At 48.7% G+C, this 20,039-nt stretch overlaps 2 protein-coding genes, 3 non-coding genes and 1 pseudogene across 8 annotated transcripts in view; 4 read left to right on the top strand and 2 right to left on the bottom strand.

Annotated features, from left to right (window-relative positions):
* The first annotated feature begins 3,883 nt into the window (after positions 1–3,883).
* Positions 3,884–11,881, top strand: patl1 (PAT1 homolog 1, processing body mRNA decay factor). Of its 4 annotated transcripts, none has more exons than XM_062484336.1 (18): positions 3,884–4,026; positions 5,213–5,315; positions 5,640–6,124; positions 6,298–6,378; positions 6,516–6,716; positions 7,016–7,117; positions 7,248–7,334; positions 7,909–8,114; positions 8,461–8,605; positions 8,828–8,945; positions 9,487–9,584; positions 9,694–9,753; positions 9,879–10,024; positions 10,184–10,343; positions 10,462–10,587; positions 11,055–11,146; positions 11,351–11,500; positions 11,590–11,881. In XM_062484336.1, exons 1-18 carry the CDS (start codon positions 4,012–4,014, stop codon positions 11,609–11,611), a joined length of 2,397 nt encoding a protein of 798 aa, XP_062340320.1. In that variant the 5' UTR covers positions 3,884–4,011; the 3' UTR covers positions 11,612–11,881. The 4 variants fall into 4 exon arrangements, with proteins under 4 accessions (XP_062340320.1, XP_062340319.1, XP_062340317.1 ...); XM_062484335.1 differs by having other exon boundaries at positions 7,218–7,334; positions 8,467–8,605; XM_062484333.1 differs by having other exon boundaries at positions 7,218–7,334.
* An 873-nt stretch (positions 11,882–12,754) lies between these two features.
* Positions 12,755–12,826, bottom strand: trnam-cau (transfer RNA methionine (anticodon CAU)). The gene has a single exon. It is a non-coding gene; the product is annotated as a tRNA-Met (tRNA).
* Positions 12,827–13,145: 319 nt separating this feature from the next.
* trnak-uuu (transfer RNA lysine (anticodon UUU)) lies at positions 13,146–13,218 on the bottom strand. The gene has a single exon. It is a non-coding gene; the product is annotated as a tRNA-Lys (tRNA).
* Positions 13,219–13,838: 620 nt separating this feature from the next.
* On the top strand, positions 13,839–13,930 carry trnar-ucu (transfer RNA arginine (anticodon UCU)). The gene is given in 2 exon segments: positions 13,839–13,875; positions 13,895–13,930. It is a non-coding gene; the product is annotated as a tRNA-Arg (tRNA).
* A 1,515-nt stretch (positions 13,931–15,445) lies between these two features.
* LOC134039046 (fibrinogen-like protein 1) lies at positions 15,446–18,490 on the top strand (annotated as a pseudogene).
* A 551-nt stretch (positions 18,491–19,041) lies between these two features.
* smc5 (structural maintenance of chromosomes 5) overlaps positions 19,042–20,039 on the top strand; it is a 5,610-nt gene continuing 4,612 nt past the window's right edge. The window contains exon 1 of the mRNA XM_062484797.1: positions 19,042–19,113. Within this exon, the coding sequence (XP_062340781.1) occupies positions 19,042–19,113 (72 nt within the window). The remainder of the gene's footprint in view (positions 19,114–20,039) is intronic.

Here is a 20,039-nt window from a genome sequence, read left to right as displayed (position 1 = left end):
CAGTCTACTTGCAAATTACAGACCAATATCAAACCTTCCGTTTATTAGTAAAGTACTGGAAAAGATAGTTTTAGTCCAATTAAAACATGTGGGGGGGGTGGGGCTGCGAGAAAATAAAAAGAGTGAGGCTGCTGTGAGTGCAGGCAGCCTAGGGACAGCCTCCATATCAACCCAGTGTCATGACAACACCGGCCCTCACGGCCAAAAAAACAGACCGGTTCTCCCAATTAGCCAATCCGGGCCTGGAAGGGAGTTGTGTGTTTCCTCCATGGGCAGCTGTCTCCAGGACACCTGTCAGTGCAAACATAATAAACAGAGCAAACATAATACAAATAGATAAGGGACAAAAAACAGCAGGTGTTTTACCTGGAAGAGATAAAGCAGCTTTGTGATAACATACAGGTGGTGTGGGGGATATATAAACATAGATGCCAGTTGGTTGTTGCTGAGTGACACAGCGGCGAAAACGACGAGCTATTCTCTTTCTAGATGGCTTCTTCATTGCCAGCTGTTCACAGGGCCTGTCTGCAGACCCCCCCTCTCTCTCCCCCTCCCCCCCCCTCTCTCTCTCCCTCCTCCTTCTCCCCCCCATCTGCCTGAACCTCTCTCTCCCGTCTGGGTAGATTGAAGACCAGGTGGGCTGCTGCGTTCTGAATCCTCTGGAGAGGGCGGGTTGCGCATGCTGGGAGACCGGCGAGCAGCGAGTTGCAGTAGTCCAACTTTGAGAGGACAAGTGCTTGGACTAGCAGCTGGGTGGAATGCTCAGACAGGTATCTCCTGATCTTCCGGATGTTGTAGATGGTGAATCTACATGACCGGGAGACCGCAGCAATGTGGGCTGTGAGGGAGAGCTCGTCATCCATGATCACCCCGAGGTTCCTGGCAGAGGAAGAAGGGGTCACCGTCACAGATCCCAGGGTGATTGAGAGGTTGTGGGAGATGGAGGGTTTGGCCGGGATGATGAGAAGTTCAGTTTTGTTGAGGTTCAGCTGGAGGTGGTGCTTGGTCATCCAGGTCTAGATGTCTGTGAGGCAGGCCTCGATTCTAGCTGAGATCCCCGGATCGGTCGGGGGGAACGACAGGTACAGCTGCGTGTCGTCAGCGTAGCAGTGGTAGGAGAAGCCATGGGAGGTGATGATCGGTCCCAGTGAGGTGGTGTACAGGGAGAAGAGAAGGGGTCCAAGGAGGGGGGGTGGGGGGGGGCGGGGGAGGTGGGTTAAGAAGGGTGGAGAAGGTAGAGAAAAGTTTGTGAGGGTTTGAGGCAGAGATAATTTTGTTCAGGAAGTAGTGGGTTTTAGCACCAGTTATGTGAGCAGAGAAGGATGTAAGGAGGGAGTGATACTTATTAAGGTCCAGACCGTCTTTGGACTTGCGCCATCTGACAAAACGTGCCTTTCAACAACATTACCGACCCTGCCTTTAAATTCTACAAGGAGTAGAGTGCGTGGCTCCCACCTACTGGTAAGAAGCGTGTACTGCGGTACTGAAAAAGACCATGTTCCTAAACTGCAGAGAGCAAATACAACATAGACTTTACTCATTTTTTATTGATACAAAATATTGTTAGAAATACAGGTGTATCATACGATTATAGAAATTAATTTCTTTTTAATTAACAAATATGTACAATATACATATTGAATATTTTTACATTTTCACATACATGGTATCCATAATCTTATAAATAGAGAAATTATACAACAGAGGTAAACAAATGCAAACAGAACATCAACATTCTTACACAAGTTTGAAATACAAACTTACTTTTGTCCATAAAAGTCAACTTAAAATGTTTTTAATAAGGAAATGACTGTTTATCGTCTGAGCATTTCCCTGGCAGCAGCTTAGCATAAGAAAACTACGGACTGCTCCTTTAAAATACATAATCCAACATGACATGAGTACTTCTGTGGACCTGACCTGACGTGGCCCCAAGTCGTCGTCCCACTCGGCCCCACACTGCCCCCGGAGGGCTGGAGGGCTTAAACAGGCGGTAACAGCAGGAGGCCAGGAATAGGACGCCGGCGCCGATGACGAGGGTTTTGAGGGCTCTTCGGAGAAACTCCATCTTTCTTTTGGCTCTTTCTTCTTCATCTTCATCATCCACTCTCCAATACGAGTCTTCAGAGTATTGGGCTCTGGTATAGGTGTACCATCTCATGGCCCCTCCATGAGATGGTACATTCCACTGCATGGCCCCTCCATGAGATGGTACATTCCACTGCATGGCCCCTTCGTGAGATGGTACATTCAACTGCATTGCCCCTTCGTGAGATGGTACATTCCACTGCATTGCCCCTTCATGAGATGGTACATTCCACTCTAAGACCCCTCCGTGAGATGGTACATTCCACTCTAAGACCCCTCCGTGAGATGGTTGATCATCCTGTCTGATGGTTTGAGATGGAGCTAGGTCTTGGTAGCCGGTCCAACAGAGGAAGGTGATGAGCTCCAGGCTCTGGATGGTCCTGATGAGGTCTGGGCTCACCCGGTGGGTGTGTCTGGGGTCGAATCTCCCAAAGATGCCGGTCTCACAACCGTGTACTGACACGTACACGTCCAACACCTTCCTCTTCCTGGGGAACACAGGAAGTTCGAGACCCATACCGAGTAATCAGCCCAACTCCTGTAGGCTCCAAGTTTTCCTATAATCACCATGGAAACTGTACAGGAATACTGTAGGCTAATCCAGTAAACGAAATATGCCGTACGGGGTAACCCTAACCCTAACTAACCCTAACTGCAAATCTGACTCCCTTAATTTTTATTTAAAAATTAGGCATGTTTAAGGGCTGCATCCCCTTACGTAAAGCCCCTGCGTTTTCAGCTTGAGGGTACCTGAGTCTGATGATGACGCGGTCCACGTTGTGCTGGCGATAGCCGCGTGATCTTTTTATGTAGCCCTGACGGACGTACGGCGGCAGGTTGGCAGCCCCGGGATACTTGTCCGTGTTGAGGTTACCCACCACGAAGTACCCCGCCCTGAGGACCGGAGTCGTACAAGTACGAGTGGAGAAGAGTGGAATGTAAACAAACAGTAGAACAATAATGAATCAATACAGAAAAGGAGTAGAAAAGATTGAAAAGTAGAACTTAGGAGAGTAGGCTAGTAGCCTAAAACAAAGATGGTAGCCTATATGGGAAAGGTAATCTATCACAATACGCTAAGTGCAGGGGAACTAAAGTATATTTAAAAGTCAAATGAAAGCCACTTGTGCCTTTTTGGCCGGAGAATGCCCTCAATGTTTCCGAAGCGATGAAACCCAAAGTCTCCCGTCGCACCGCGCCTCCATCGCCCCCTGCTGGTCAAGGAAGGCGAGGCACTCGCTTGCGAACCAGTAGACCAGCAGGAGGCCGTGGCGGGGACGAGGCCGACCGAAACCCGACTCCTTCAGGTCGGTTACCGTCGTCAGCTCTCCTCCGTTCAGCTGTCCTCCTCCGGTCTCTCCTCCATCAGTCACCACCATCTGCAGTTATGAGAGATGTGGAATTTACGGAAAACGAGGGGGATAAATAATCTCTCACTTCACCCCCCCCCCCAAAACACACACACATACATTTATTATTTTTACATTTATAATGTACATGTATAGCATTTAGTAGTCGCCTTTATCCAATATTATGAAACAACATCATAAGGCTTACCTTTATACGCTACGTGACAAAACGTTTTTGGGGTTGTCTGTCATGATCTATATTGACGTCGTACCTTTGCATCTGGAAAAACGAAACTAGCCACAACATTCGCTCGGGCTTTGTTATATATTTAATGTCATAATAATTAAACCTGTTGATCTACTACAATCTACTTTGGTCTGAAGTTTATTTCGTGAATACATAATATTCACATTTGAAGTAAAGTAATGTGTGTACAAAGCATTTTGCTCACCCCTTGTTTCTTGGAACTTACTGTTTGCGTGCTCGTGCCCGAGCCTGGGTGGCTGCGTAATTGCGCGTGGCCTTGCTCCCTGTGACACTCGGGAGGATTGAACCTTCCCGACCTGAACGTAGATGTTCCGATTTCAGGTGAGAGCAAATATTTAACTACATCTATTAGGATGTTTTAAGGTTTAATGTTATGTTTGCCCTCGTTTGTGTCTGATCCGATTTTAAAAAGCACATTTACAGGTTCATTTTGTTCATTGTTTATCGAATCCGTTGACAAAATTCCTCCGCGCGGCCTGCGGGGTACCGGGCTTTCCTTGCCACATTGTCCGTGTGTTTAGGGCTCCGGGCAAGGAGGACTGGGCTGGTTATATAAGTTCAAGTTCTGCTAACATTATTCTAGTGTAGTTCTGTTAAGACTGGCAACATTTTGGGCGGAACGTGAAGAAATGAATAGTGTCAATGTGAGTCTTGTGTGATGTAACATGCTAGTTTTCTCAAGCCAGCTAGCAAGCAGCTTGCTAACTTCGCTAGCTAGCTTCATTGCTAGTTAGCTTTTCTCAAAACACGGATTTCTTGTGTGGGCAATCCCTTGAGATATTCTACCAACTGGGCACTGAAAGATTTGCAACGCTTGCTAGTTTGTGAACATTTGGTTTAGGAAGCGGATAGTTAGCTAGCTATTGGACGTAGCTAGCAAACGTTGTTGTAGTTGTGTGAGAGACTGGCCAAGAGACTGATCCAGCGTCGGAGAGATGCCGGAGAACAGCGGTGTACTCAGTTACTGTAAAAGCGCGGCTAATGTAGCTAGCTGGCTTACTGGAAACGTCGAGCCCCCCTCTTCATCCACGTGGGATCCACTTATTAGCACTGGCAATAACACGAGATGGGAATCGATTTTATAATGATTCGCATGGCTCGCTACTGGGTATCCTTAACAGCTTGGTCTGACTTTGTGTACTTGGGTTCGTTATGTCAATAGTTCGTTTCGTTTTGGCCAACGTTCACGAAAGCGCCCTCTGTCTCTGTAGAGATGTGGTGTAAACATCTTTTGTTGATGCCCGTTTTCTCCCAACCCCTCCCCTCTGTCTCCTCCTCACGTCATCCCCACTCCCTCCCCCCCGACGATCAATACCCCGTTGTATTATTACAACCCCTCTATCCCCGTCTCTGCATCTCACCCCTCTTTCCATCTCTTCTTTTCTTTCCCTGGTCTCATCGCATCCTCTTTCACTCTTTCAATCCTTGTCCTATCCCTCCCCCCTCTCTCTTCCTCTCATCCCTCTCTCCTCGCTCTCCCTGCTCTCTCTCTCCCTCCTGTCTGCAGTCCCTGGATGAGGACTGCACCCTGGAGGAGGAGGTTGGCCCAGTAGAGGAGGAAGATGAGATCGACCAGTTCAACGACGACACATTTGGTGCCGGCGCCATCGGTGAGTTTACAGCTTGACTTAAGATGCTCATTTATGTTGTTGTTTTTTACCTTGATTTGCCCAGCCTAGTGGAGATGATAATGCATGTTGGCTTTAGTACCAGTATGATAATGACGTGCATATGATGAATAACAGACAAACTAATATGAGAATGTATTCATGATTCTGGGGGAGAGATAATGTTGCGATCATGACTGGGGGAGAGATAATGTTGCGATCATGACTGGGGGAGAGATAATGTTGCGATCATGACTGGGGGAGAGAATGTTGCGATCATGACTGGGGTAGAGATAATGTTGCGATCACGACTCCCGCCCTCCACAGATGACGACTGGCAGGAGGAGCACAAACGCCTCGCTGAGCTCGACCAGCGTGTGTGGGACGGTTTAGGAGGAGGAGGGATGGGCGGAGGAGGAGGAGGAGGTGGTGTAGGGATGGGAGGAGGTGGAGGAGGAGGAGAAAGAGGAGCCGGGGACGCCTCCTCGATGCATCTCCCTCCTCCTGCAGGCCACCTCCCCTCCTCCATTCCCCCTCTCCTCTCCTCCTCCTCCTCTCTGCCTCCCCCGGGCCTAGAGGAGCGAGGGGGGGGCGACTTCGCAGAGTCCCTGGCCAGGCTCATCCTCGGGGCGGACCCGGCCATCACCGGCGTGGGGCCGGCCGGTCCCGACTGCTCCAGGGGCCTGCCGCCCATGCTCCTCCACCCCCAGCTGCCCCCCCCCGGGGGCTCCCTAGGGCCCCACCACCTCTCCCTCCTCAGCTACCAGCAGCAGCAGCAGCACCTTCGCAGACCCACCCCCCCCATGCAGCAGGTCAGCGCTGCTAACTCACACAGACACGGGGTCTGGGTATGAGGGGCTTTTTGCAGCTTTATTTATAGAGACAGAGATACCCTCTCTCTTCTCTAATTACCTCTCTCTTCCCTCCCTCTCTCTCTCTCCCTCCTTTCCTCCTCCCGCTCTCCTCCCTCCCTCCTCCTCCACAGGTGAACTCTCACAGTATCTGGGAGAACAGCATGGGCTTCGGTCCGGTCAGCATCACCCCTGTCCTGGGCACTCACATGGAGGTACAGTACGACCCTCCTTCCTTCTGTCTCACGTTCACAAGGCTGTCATGTTCTCGCCCCCATGACCTCAAGAACACGCCAGTATCTTCATCCTGTTTCTGTCTCTCTCATGTGGTCCTCCCTCCATCCCTCTCCAGGACAGTCCTCTCATGTCCATCATCAAGGAGGTGGGGCTTCCCAAGCGGCCTCCTCCAATGAGGAATGATGAGGGGCGGGACTTGTCTGAGAGGGTCCCTCCTCCACGCTCGTCCTCTCCTGTGATAGGTAGCCCACCTGTGAGGGCTGTGCCTATCGGGACTCCGCCCAAACAGCCAATGAGTCATGCCCTAAACCATCAGGTCAGTCTCAAGTTTGCTTTTCTTTCTGTCTTAGCTCACTTTTTCTTTCTTTCATTCCTTTTTTAGTTTGTTCAACAGCAGGATTATCCAGTCAGTAACTGTCATTGCTTAGTGATGTATCGGTGTAGTATAATAGACAGAGAGGGCGTAGTTGACTGTCCTCCTGCCCTCCACCCTCTCTCTCTCTCTCTCTCTCTCAATGAACTTTCAACCTCTCAGATGTGCTGTAGTCATACAAAAGCTCTGCAGTGTTTTGTTAGTGAACCCTTCTTTCTCGGTGTGTGTGTGTGTGTGTTTAGATCCACCACCCAACTGCGGTTCATGTGCGAGCCCCGGTCCAGCATCGCTACCCTCCTCCCTTCCCAGACCGCCTCTCCCCCAACACCCTGCTCAACATCGCTGTGAGTCCCCCCTCCCTCCCTCCCTCCATCCTCTCGTCCTCCTTCTCCCTTCCTGAACCTCTCTCCCTCCCTCTCTCCTCCCTCCTCTCTGGTTCTGCAGGCTTCTAAGTTCTCCTGTGTCTCGTTCCAGAACTCCCCCCTGTGCCGCCCCCCGTTCCCCGGGGGCGTGGGGCCGGTTCTGTCCCAGATCCAGAGAGCTCAGATGCTCAACGCTCAGGTAAGGCCTCCACTCCTCCTGCTGCTCTGACACACAGGCTCAGGGCTTTATTCAGGTCATGTTATTTATTATTATATCAGATTTATTGTTATTTATTATTATATCAGATTTATTGTTATTTATTATTATATCAGATTTATTGTTATTTATTATTATATCAGATTTATTGTTATTTATTATTATATCAGATTTATTATTATATCAGATTTATTGTTATGTATTATTATATCAGATTTATTGTTATTTATTGTTATATCAAATTTATTGTTATTTATTATTATATCAGATTTATTGTTATTTATTATTATATCAGATTTATTGTTATTTATTATTATATCAAATGTATTGTTATTTATTATTATATCAGATTTATGTTTATGTTTTGTTGTAGTCATTAGCTGAAATGCCTAATAATAAATTTATCTTGGATTAAACCCCTCCCTCCCCTTCTCTCTCTCTCTCTCCTCCCCTTCTCTCTCTCTCTCTCCTCCCCTCTCTCTCCCTCCCCTCTCTCTCTCTCCTCCCCTCTCTCTCTCTCCCCTCTCTCTCCCTCCCTCTCTCTCCCTCCCCCCAGGTGGCAGGGTTTCCCAGGGGGGGCCCTCCACCTCCCATGTTACCAGGCGGGGGGGGATTCAGACCGTTCTTCGGCCAGCCGCTCCACCGCCTGGGCCCGCCCCACCCTCCGCTCCCCAACCACACCCCCATCAGACACAACACCACCCACCTGCACCCCCAGCACCGACGCATGCTCACCCAGAGGATGCAGAGCAGAGGAGGAGGGTGAGAGAGGGAGGGAGACAGAGGGAGAGGGTGAGAGAGGGAGGGAGGAGAGGGAGGGAGACAGAGGGAGAGGGTGAGAGAGGGAGGAGAGGGAGAGAGAGGGAGGAGAGGGAGGGGAAAGCATGTAGCTCCTCTGTAACTCCCAGCTGTCCTGTAACATGTAACATCTCCTAACATGCTGATTTGGTTGTGGTGAATCTACATGTTGTTCTTTCTATCTCTTACCCCCCCCCCACCTTCCATCTCTTTCATCTCTCCTCCACCCATCTTCTTCATCTCATTCTGTCCCCCTCTTCCTTCTACCACTCCATCTTTCACTCTTTCCATCTCCTCCTCCCCTCCCCAGGGACAGAGGGGTGAGGGTGGGAGACAGGCGGAGCAGGGACCCTTACAGTAACCTGATGACCCAGAGAGAGAAGGAGTGGGTCGCCAAGATTCAGATGATGCAGCTGCAGAGCACTGACCCCTACCTGGACGATTACTACTACCAGGTTAGTTAACCACTAACTAGTACTGCTAACTAGTACTGCTAACTAGTACCGCTAACTAGTACCGCTAACTAGTACCGCTAACTAGTACCGCTAACTAGTACCGCTAACTAGTACCGCTAACTAGTACTGCTAACTAGTACTGACCCCTACCTGGATGACCTTGATGATTAGTTGACCATCTTGTACTGCTAACTAGCTCGTTAACCTGGTGTGTGTGTGTAGAACTACTATGAGAAGATGGAGCGGAGGCAGGAGAGAGACAGAGACAGCAGCAGGAAGGAGCACAGCACCAAGCTGATCACCCCTCAGGTGGCCAAGCTGGAGCACACCTACAGACCAGGTACCTGCACACACACACACACACCTACAGACCAGGTACCTGCACACACACACACACACACCTACAGACCAGGTACCTGCACACACACACACACACCTACAGACCAGGTACCTGCACACACACACACACACCTACAGACCAGGTACCTGCACACACACACACACACACCTACAGACCAGGTACCTGCACACACACACACACACCTACAGACCAGGTACCTGCACACACACACACACACCTACAGACCAGGTACCTGCACACACACACACACACCTACAGACCAGGTACCTGCACACACACACACACACCTACAGACCAGGTACCTGCACACACACACACACACCTACAGACCAGGTACCTGCACACACACACACACACCTACAGACCAGGTACCTGCACACACACACACACACCTACAGACCAGGTACCTGCACACACACACACACACCTACAGACCAGGTACCTGCACACACACACACCTTCACATCAGGTTGTTTGTACAGAATCCTGTTTAAGTGTGTGTGTGTGTGTGTGTGTACAGTGCAGTTTGCAGGCTCGCTGGGTAAGCTGACGGTCTCCAGCGTCAACAACCCCCGCAAGATGATCGACGCCGTGGTAACCACACGCACGGATGACGAGGTACGCAAGTGTCACCTGACTCTCTGCCTGTCTGTCTGCCTGTCTGTCATTCTGTCTGCCTGTCTGTCTGTCAGCCTGTCTGTCTGTCTAACGTGTGTTCCTGCTGCAGGAGAAGAGGGAGAAGCAGGTGTGGAACAAGAGACGACAGATCCTCTACACTGTGGAGAAGGTAAGAAGGGCTGACTCTCCCTCCTTTCGTCTCTCTCTCCATCTTTCTCTCCCTTTTGTACTGATGTTTTTTTTCAGAAGGTCGTAGTTCAAAGATGTGCTTTAACCCCTCCTCCTCCCCTCCAGATGTACAGCCTGCTGCTGGAGGTGCAGGACTTTGAGAAGCGCTTCCTGCAGACTCCAGATGAGCAGCGGGAGGCTCTGATAGAGCAACACAAGAGCAACACAATGCAGCTCTCCTCCTCCCTCAGAGAGAAGGAGTGGGAAGACAGGTAGGATGGAGGGAAGGAAGGGAGGGAGAGTCTGGGATAGTAATATAGAAGGTAAAGGCAAGCAGTAAAGCTTCATTGATAAACATTGCTTTGCAAGTTATCTGTGTTTAAAACCAGTTCTTCCTCTCTCCTCCCCCCCCCCATCCCCGGCCCCTGCAGAGTGAGTGATGAACAGTGTCTGATGATCATGTCCGTCAGGAAGGGGAAACGCCTCATCTCCAGGCTCCTCCCCTTCCTGCCCCAGCCCCAGGCCGCCGCCGTTGTCATGGCGATAGCCCGCAACATGCCCGCCCTGGCCAAGAAGGACAAGCAGGACCAGGTCAGACACGCACACACACACACACACACACACACACAGATGTTTGCCTGACAACAACATCGTTTTTTTTAGACGAGAGTGATTGGTGTCTGACTCCACCCCTCCCCTTCCTCCCCAGGCGCTCTGCTGGTTGGTGGAGCCGGTTGCCATAGTTATCCAGTCCCTGTCAAGCCCCGCCCTCACGGACGTGCTGCAGGAGCTGCAGGGCACTGAGGGACAGCTGGCCTCCGTCCTGCAGAACAAGGTACACACACACACACACACCATATATACACACACACCACACACACACACCATATATACACACACACCACACACACACACCATATATACACACACACCATATATACACACACACCATATATACACACCATATATACACACACACCATACACACACACACCATATATACACACACACCATATATACACACCATATATACACACACACCATATATACACATACAGAACACACACACCACATATACACACACACCATATATACACACACACCATATATACACACACACCATATATACACATACAGAACACACACACCACATATACACACACACCATATATACACACACACCATATATACACATACAGAACACACACACACCCCCTACATGTATTTTTTGAAGGTTCTTGGTTGTTTAACTTTCTCTTTCATCCTTCTCTCTTTCTTTCCCCTCCCTCCCTCCCTCCCCAGTTTGGAGTGACGTTACTGTACCTTATCCTCAGTAAGGGAGAGAGGATGCAGAGCTCAGACCCCAACTGTCAACTCATGGACGACAACCGATGGTGAGACTGTCTGTCTCTCTGACTGTCTGTCTCTCTGACTGTCTGTCTGTCTGGTGACGTGTTTGAGAGGAAATTAATGATGAACTCAAATGTGTCTGTAACACTCATGTAAGCTTTATAATGATTTATCTTTTGCTCCCTCCCTCCCTCCCTCCCTCCCTCCCTCCTCTCCCTCCCCTCCCTCCCTCCCTCCCTCCATCCCAGGACTGAGCTGGTGTTCTCTGTGACCAGGGAGCTGCTAAACGTGCCCTCCTCCTCCCTGTCTCCCCCTCTCTTCACCCCTCCCAACCTGCTGTCGCTCTTCTCTCGCTACGTCGACCGTCAGAGACTGGAGCTGCTGCAGGACAAGCTACAGTCAGTTCTCACTTCCTGCTCGCATCACTTCCTGCTGACATCACTTCCTGGTCACAGTTGAATCATTGATTCTTTCTTTCCTTCTCTAGGATTACTGCGTTGTCCAGGTAGAAGTGGCTCAACACATCAAAAACCCATCCCTAAAGTTTAGTGTGTGTGTGTGCGAGAGAGAGAAAGGATGCCTAGGGTTGTTGATTTTAATCCAGAAGAAAATCTGTTGTCACTTTTTTTTTGTTTTTTTGTTTTCTTTGTTAGTAATGTATGCACGATGTGGCGAGAGATGGAAAGTTGGAGCTGAAAGAGAATTTAATCTGCATTTTTAAATATCTTGTTAATGTTGATGCCTGTTATAAACATCGAATTAAAAGTATTTCTATTGTATACGGCCGTCTCGACATTTATTTACCTGTTGCCAAGGAAACCCCACAATGGCAAATCCGAACACTTGTTCCTTGGCTTTCTCCTCGTGTGACTCGCTTTTTAATTTATTTTCAAGATGCCATGATGCTAAGATGACATTTTGTGAAGGACAGTACTTAAACATAAACATGTGGTTCTGCCAAGCAGAATAACATGGAGAGGCTAAACTGCTATGGTTGGGCGTCTCTGAAGTGTGTAGTAGAATAACAGTCCAGTCATTTTATGAAAAAAGGTAGGACAAATTGCAACAGAAACAAACTACTGATTTTGTATCCTCAATATGTCCTGAGTAAGGGAAAAAAAAGCCCAGAAGAATCCCATTAGGGGAAAGTTTTGAAAAAGACCCAAATATAGCCTATTCGATTCATTCTTCTCACGTGAATAGGGTAAAAATATTAACCTTTAGATATCACCAAAATTACTGAGTTGATTACTTACATCAAGACAAACAAAAAATGTATTACAAGTTTTTTTTTATTGTTTGTTAACATGAGCAAACGGTGCATAATCTAATTAGGTATGTGCTAATTTGCATACATACCACAACAGATCTAAACGTTGGGTATAGCCAGGTGAAAATATCTTGTTGAATCTTGTTGACATATAACGACCGGACTATAACGTTTGTGGAAAACGATCCTGTCGTGAGATATCAAAGTGTATAAGGCTTCAAACCTCGTTTTGAATTTTACGGAAAGAATATTTGTGCTTTTAACACATTCTAGAGCTCGTTTGTATTTGAATCTGTTAATTACACAATATTAAAGAGAGAATGCTCAACTTAAAATGTAATTAGGTATATCGACATATCATTGACACACAAGTCAAAACGATTAGCAGAGGATGGTTTCGATCCATCGACCTCTGGGTTATGGGCCCAGCACGCTTCCGCTGCGCCACTCTGCTGGTGCATTGAGGAGTCTGCAATGTTGCTTGAAAGATTTGATCTCATATTTTATATTATATTTCATTTCATATTATATGAGATTATCTTGTACAGGATAGCACATTTCTGACATTTGTTGTGTCAACATAGCTGGCGTGAGCGTGAAAGCGCAGTTTTATGCCTCAGCAGGTCGGTAGGCTATAATAAAATTCGCAATACATTTTCTTCAGTTGAACCGTATGTGGTATTTAGTCGTTCCAAAGTTTTCGGAATTTGGTAGAATAATACCGCACAGATAAAATGAGGACCCTCAGATTCGCATTGGAACAAAAATCATACCGCCCGAACAGGGACTTGAACCCTGGACCCTCAGATTAAAAGTCTGATGCTCTACCGACTGAGCTATCCGGGCTCTAGCAGTACAGAAAAAATGGATACATTATGAGGTCTCTGACAGAAACTCATGCTTTAAAACCACTCCGGAAATACTGACTACACTTTCAGTAAAGAAGTATGAGCTCTGACATATAAAAAGTAGTAGGCCTACTACTACCGGTTTTAGTAAAAAGTTGTCCGAAAAATTGTGAAGTAGGCTACTGATACCAGAAAAATCTACTTATGTAAAGTAACGAAGTATTTATTTCCCATCTCTGCAACATTGTAAACAGTGTACTGACAACATACAGTGTAATAACAGTGTAATACCTCACATCATATTAACACGTTAGTTCAAAAAGACACTTTATTTAGACACGCAGCGCATTCGCCAGGAATCCTTTTTGACACTTCCTTTGCTTGCACTGACCAAAACGTGCAAGCTAGCTAGCCAATCCCTTGCAATGACGGTTGCGTTTTTGCTAGGGAAGGGTAGAACTATAGTTTTACATTGGTATTTTAGCATTGGTAAACGTATTGGTAATATAACGTTAATGTTTTCACCAGTAACACAAATATTTGCTAAAAAATAAGGCATGCTGGGTAAGTTGCTATAAAGCAGCTACATATACTGAAGTTATCAAACTGTCAACAGGTGGCTCCGTGGCGCAATGGATAGCGCATTGGACTTCTAGTCAAGCACATGAGAGGTGATTCAAAGGTTGTGGGTTCGAGTCCCACCGGAGTCGCATTTTTTATTTTCTGTTATTTTTAGACAGTTAATGTACGTTGATGAAATGTATGCTATTGTGGAAAATTTGATTTAAAGCTTGCGCAATTTCTCATTCCAAACAAACTCAAAAGTGCAGAGATGAAATCTCGTCCGTCCCAATTAGTCTCTGCCTCACATGCAAGAGGTTGATGATTTGATTCTAGTGATTGTCGTATTTTAACATGTAGCACAATATTGGTTGAGAATTCCGCACAGACAACCGTCAGATAATGTACGAGATCTGTAGCTATTCAGTTTCTTTCATTCCCTGGAAAGCCACAAAGCCCGGAAAAACACAGTAATATTCATCAGATCTGCTGGTTGGAGTAATTTGTATTCGCCTGCACACGAAGAGACAACATATAAAATGTTGGCCCTTGTTGCAACTCCCAGCTCTCGGCCACCTTGCTAACCGAAGGTCAGGTCGAAAAAGCGACAAATGAACAGAATAATACCGTCGAAAAAGCGACAAATGAACCAAAACGAAATAAGTGCTGCGTGCACAAATTCAATGCACAACAGCACACTATACAATACAAATACAATTATATACAACATAATTTGGGCAAAATAAAATACATAGCCTACCTGCACACGGAGACAACACATAAAATATGTTAGCCCTTAGTGCAACTCCCAGCTCTCGAGCACGTAGCGAGCATTGGAAACTTTCTCAACTGTCCCCACAAATTACAAATGACCTTAGTTAGCGAGCTAGTGATGTTAACGTAGTTTTCTTGTGTCCACATGGTAACAACACTTGATGACACACATGTTTGAACAACATCACGTTGTGTAACATTACCACAGTTTTTTATTGAACAATTCTCGGAGCCAAGGACAACATACCTTGCTAACCGAAGGTCAGGAATGTGAGAATACAGATAACCCGCGATGGGTCAAACCAAAATATACAAATCTTTGACCATCACTGTATGTACAATATACATATGAAAAAGTGTACATTAGCTATCCATCTGTAATTAAATGTTAAAAACACACTGAAATATTATTATTATTATCAAATGATTAACATCCCCTCTTGACCTGACCTATTTGAATTGGTCCTTGTGTGCAATTTAGTGCATAATCTAGGGGAACAACATCACACTTCTGAGTCAACCGTCCTACAATTTGCGGAGATGTTCTCATGTCCTCAGGATAAATTTAGAGATGATGTGTGGGATCAGTGTTTTCCTCGGGTAAGGTCAACAGGTCCTTGGTGTTATGTCTTCTGGGCTCGTCCCTCCTACAGAGATGGGTAAAGAGAGATGAGTGCGGGGGTCTATCTTCAGTTTCCGTGGGAAGGTGAGGATGGGAGAAGCCAGAAGGGTGGGTGACGCTGGCATGGCAATCCTACTGCTCCTGATCCTAGAACAACACCTGGCGGTAAGAAGCCTGTCTTTTACATCGTTAAACATGTAGACTGTGTGTCGAGTGAATGTGAAAGTGAGCTGACTTGTGTGTGAAATCTTGTCACCTTTTTTTCTTCTCTTCGACCGACCCGCCGTCCCTCTCCTCGGACCCAGCCCCGGTGCCTGACTGCGGGCGGGAGGTTGAGCGTCTGCAGGATGAGATCCAGGGTCTGGAGGTAGCTCTCCAGCATCAGCAGCAGTACATCCTGGAGCTTCACACCAGCCAGGCTTGGAGCCTAGCCCACATTCCCCTCTCCTACCTGCAGGGGGGGAGGCAGTATAGAGGTAGGACGACGAAACAACCCAATCGATACGGTTCAACTTACTGCTCCTCAAGTGTAGAAAAAGGATAAAGGTGTCAGCTAAATTCAATTGACATGTAAAAAAAATAAAATAACGTAGACCTAATATGTCATATATTAGAATCAAATATGTAATATGAGTTTGGAAAGGTTAGCTTGACTATTATATGATGGGATATTTGTGTGTCTCGACTCACGTGCAATGTGCAGACTGCACGGATGTGTTTGACGGCAGTGACGCGGCCAGCGGGCTCTACCTGGTGCATCCAGAAGGTTCTCCCTACGCCTTTCACGTGTACTGCGACATGAACGATGGCGGAGGCTGGAACGTCTTTCAGCGGAGGAACGACGGCGAGGAGTCCTTCGACAGGTGTGTGTGTGTGCATGTGTGTGTGTGCGCGCGCGTGTGTGCGTGTGTGTTTGTGTGATGTCAGAGAGCATGCATTTATGAGAATATCTAACCATGAGGATTTCAACAGGTGTGTGTTTGTGATGATTTTCTGTGTTAGTCTGAGTGTATGTTTGGTTAGAGTAGGAATATGTGCATGTGCAGTGTGTGTGTGTGTGTGTGTGTGTGTGGGGTCAGGGAGAACGCTCTGTAAATGTGTTTTAAGAACAACGCCAAAAATTGTGTGAAAATGTGTGTCTTTGTCTAGGGCTTGGGTGGAGTACAAGCATGGTTTCGGAGACCTTTACAACCCTAACGGAGAGTTCTGGCTGGGCAACGACGCCTTACACTATCTGACGTCTCAAGGTACTGAGATCGCCTGCTCGACAGACTCAGCAGCTAGGGGAAGGACGCGCTCGTTCCACGCCAACCGCGGCTCATTTAAAAAGTGTGACAACAGGCAACAACACGTGGCAGCTGGCTGGGTGTTAGACTGTGTTTGGAGACGTAGGGTGACGTAGTGAGAGAGCGCTCCACCAGGGAGACGCGAGGAGGGGACAGGGTTCCTGGGGGGTCTAATCCTGTCTCTCCTCGTTCCTCCTGGATCTGTAGGGAACTACGACATGAAGGTGGACATGGAGGACAGGGAGGGGAAACAAGCAGAACGTGGAGTTCAGGAACTTCAGAGTGGACGGGGAAAAGGGTACAGAGGCTTCACTTTCTCTCGCTCCTCCCTCTCCCTCTCCCTCTCCCTCTCCCTCTCCCTCTCCCTCTCCCTCTCCCTCTCCCTCTCCCTCCTCCTCTCCCTCTCTCTCTCTCTCTCTCTCTCTCTCTCTCTCTCTCTCTCTCTCTCTCTCTCTCTCTCTCTCATCTCTCTCTCTCTCTCTCTCTCTCTCTCTCTCTCTCTCTCTCTCTACCCTCCCTCCCTCTGTCCCCCCCTCCAACTCCCTCCCTCTTTCCCCCAACTTCACATTCTCCCTCTCCCGCTCCATAACATGACGGTGTGTTTAGTCTCCTACACAGTAGAGCAAGGACATCTGTGTTGACTCCTGTCTTTCACACCATGAATTCTTCACCCCCTTCCTCCACGCTGCATCTGACACGATGCCCTCCCCTCTCATCCTCCCCCTCCCCCCTCCCCTCCCCTCTCATCCTCCCCCTCCCCCCTCCCCTCCCCTCTCATCCTCCCCCTCCCCCCTCCCCTCTCATCCTCCCCCTCCCCCTCTCATCTCCCCCTCCCCTCCCCTCTCATCCTCCCCCTCCCCCTCCCCCTCCCCTCTCATCCTCCCCCTCCCCTCTCATCCTCCCCCTCCCCTCTCATCCTCCCCCTCCCCTCCCCTCTCATCCTCCCCCTCCCCCCTCCCCTCCCCTCTCATCCTCCCCCTCCCCTCCCCTCTCATCCTCCCCCTCCCCTCCCCCCTCATCCACCCCCTCCCCTCCCCTCTTCATCCTCCCCCTCCCCTCCCTCTCATCCTCCCTCTCCCCTCACCTCCTCCAGGACCAGTACCAGCTACACATGGAAGAGTACGCGAGGAAAACAGACGAGGCCCTAGCCAAGGCCCACCACCCCTCAGGGCAGCAGTGGGTCAGTCCAGATGGAGTCAAGTTCAGCACGTTCGGACCGTACCAACCTCCCAGAGGGGGAGAAGTGTATCCACCACGACCAGTCTGTTGGTGGTTCAGCAGGTAGGAAGGAACCCACGCCTTAGTCCTGACCAGGTCAGGCTGACCCCAATCACAAACCCTAACCACCCTCCTCCCCCTCCCCCTTCCACCTCCTCCCCCCCTCCCCCCCTCCTCCCAGGTGTGAGTCAGGGAACTGAAACGACCACTACTTGAGCGGACCATACCACGCGCTGAGGGACGGGGTGGACTGGTACACCTGGCACGGCTGGTGGTACTCCCTCAAGTCCGTGGTCATGATGGTACGAGCCTCCGACCTCCAGCCAACCAGGGAAGGGGGGCGGGGCCCCGGCGAGAACAGACCAACCGCGTGAGACGCCGTCAGTGGTGCGGAAAACGCCGTTCACCAATGGTTATGCTCCTTTTCAAATGTGATGACTTTGATTTGATCAGAGACTGAATGATGCATTAGAACCATCACACAACTAACTGCAACCTCTGGAATGTAGTGTTTGATAATGTGTTTATTTTATGCAAAAAAATAAAACAACATATGGTAAAGCTGAGGCAGTCTAGGTCTGAGGTTTCTGACACCAACCAAAACAATAACAGACATTGGAGACTTGTTTACCACAAGAACATTCTGAGATGTTTGGAAATCAGTTCTCTGCGAGGTCCGACAACACAGGTTCTACGTTCCACAGGTTCTACGTTCCACAGGGGGGCAGATGAGAGCTTAGCTCCATGGTGTCTGTATATCCAGAAAGTTCCACACAGGAAGCCGCTACACGGCAGGTCACTGGTTCAAATCCCCGTTTTCCTACGAACGTCCCTTTTCAACAGCTTGTGAAGGTTTCAAACCAGGTGCAGTTTTCTGACTCCAAGAAAGTCGAGAAGAACAATGTCCATCCTCAGGTCCTCATAGTGGGTTCAACATGAGTACATCCTAAAGAAAAACATCAAAACCAAACTAGAACGGCTAGTTGTTGATAGGAGAGAGGCGTATGTACAGACCCTGAGGTGACCAGAGAGACAAGGTTCCAATCCCTTCGCTCCAAGTGCATCGATGCCACAACAACAACAACAGCGTCTTTGTTTTGGTAAAAAAAAAAGAGAAGAATAAAAGAAGATTGTTCTAGTCTTTGTGAAGTTCCTCATGAATGTACTTGGGTCTATAGAGCAGAGGACAACCATCCACAGGCAGACGGTGTGTCCGTCCAGGGTCCTGGGGGGGGGGGGGGGGGGGGCTGGCGGCTGGCTAGGGGGGGCTGGCTGCGGGGGGGGGCTGCGGCTGGCTAGGGGGGGCTGGCTGGGGGGGGGAGGGGGGGGAGGAGCTAGAGACATCTCCTCCGTCAAACATATGGGGGGTTATCTGGGGGAGAGGGGCGGGGCGGTGAAGGAGGCGGAGTTACGCGGCGAGGCGAACGGCGAGGTCGGTGACAGTCGTCGGGGGCTGGCCAGGTCGCCGTTGTGCAGTTTCCATAGCAACTCCTCGTTCTCCATGGAGAGACGTTTGTTGACCTCGACTCCTTCTGCAGCGTCTGCTGCAGCATGACCTGCTCACTGGACAGCTGCCTGCAGGGAGAGAGAGGGAGAGAGACATTCGATATACAGAGAGAGAGGGAGAGACATTAGATATACAGGGAGAGAGAGAGAGACATTAGATATACAGGGAGAGAGAGAGAGACATTAGATATACAGGGAGAGAGAGGGAGAGATACATTAGATATACAGGAGAGAGAGGGAGAGACATTAGATACAGAGGGAGAGAGAGAGGGAGAGAGACATTAGATATACAGGGATAGAGAGGAGAGACATTAGATACAGGGGGAGAGAGAGGGAGAGACATTAGAGATACAGGGAGAAGAGAGGAGAGAGACATTAGATACAGGGGAGAGAGGAGAGAGACATTAGATACAGGGGAGAGAGAGGGAGAGAGACATTAGATATACAGGGAGAGAGGGAGAGAGACATAGATACAGAGGAGAGAGAGGGAGAGAGACATTAGATATACAGGGAGAGAGAGGGAGAGAGACATTAGATACAGGGGAGAGAGAGGGAGGTGAGACATTAGATATACAGGGAGAGAGAGGGAGAGAGACATTAGATACAGAGGGAGAGAGAGGAGAGAGACATTAGATATACAGGGAGAGAGAGGGAGAGAGACATTAGATACAGGGGGAGAGAGAAGGAGAGAGACATTAGATATACAGGGAGAGAGAGGGAGAGAAACATTAGATACAGAGGGAGAGAGAGAGAGAGACATTAGATCAGGGTAGAGAGAGGGAGAGAGACATTAGATATACAGGGAGAGAGAGGGAGAGAGACATTAGATAGAGGGCTGGACAGACATGGATA

This window comes from Osmerus eperlanus, chromosome 18 (genome assembly GCF_963692335.1).
Source record: "Osmerus eperlanus chromosome 18, fOsmEpe2.1, whole genome shotgun sequence".
Lineage (NCBI taxonomy): Eukaryota > Metazoa > Chordata > Actinopteri > Osmeriformes > Osmeridae > Osmerus > Osmerus eperlanus.
Note: the sequence above shows the minus strand (reverse complement) of the source record. Positions and strands in the feature narration are given on the sequence as shown.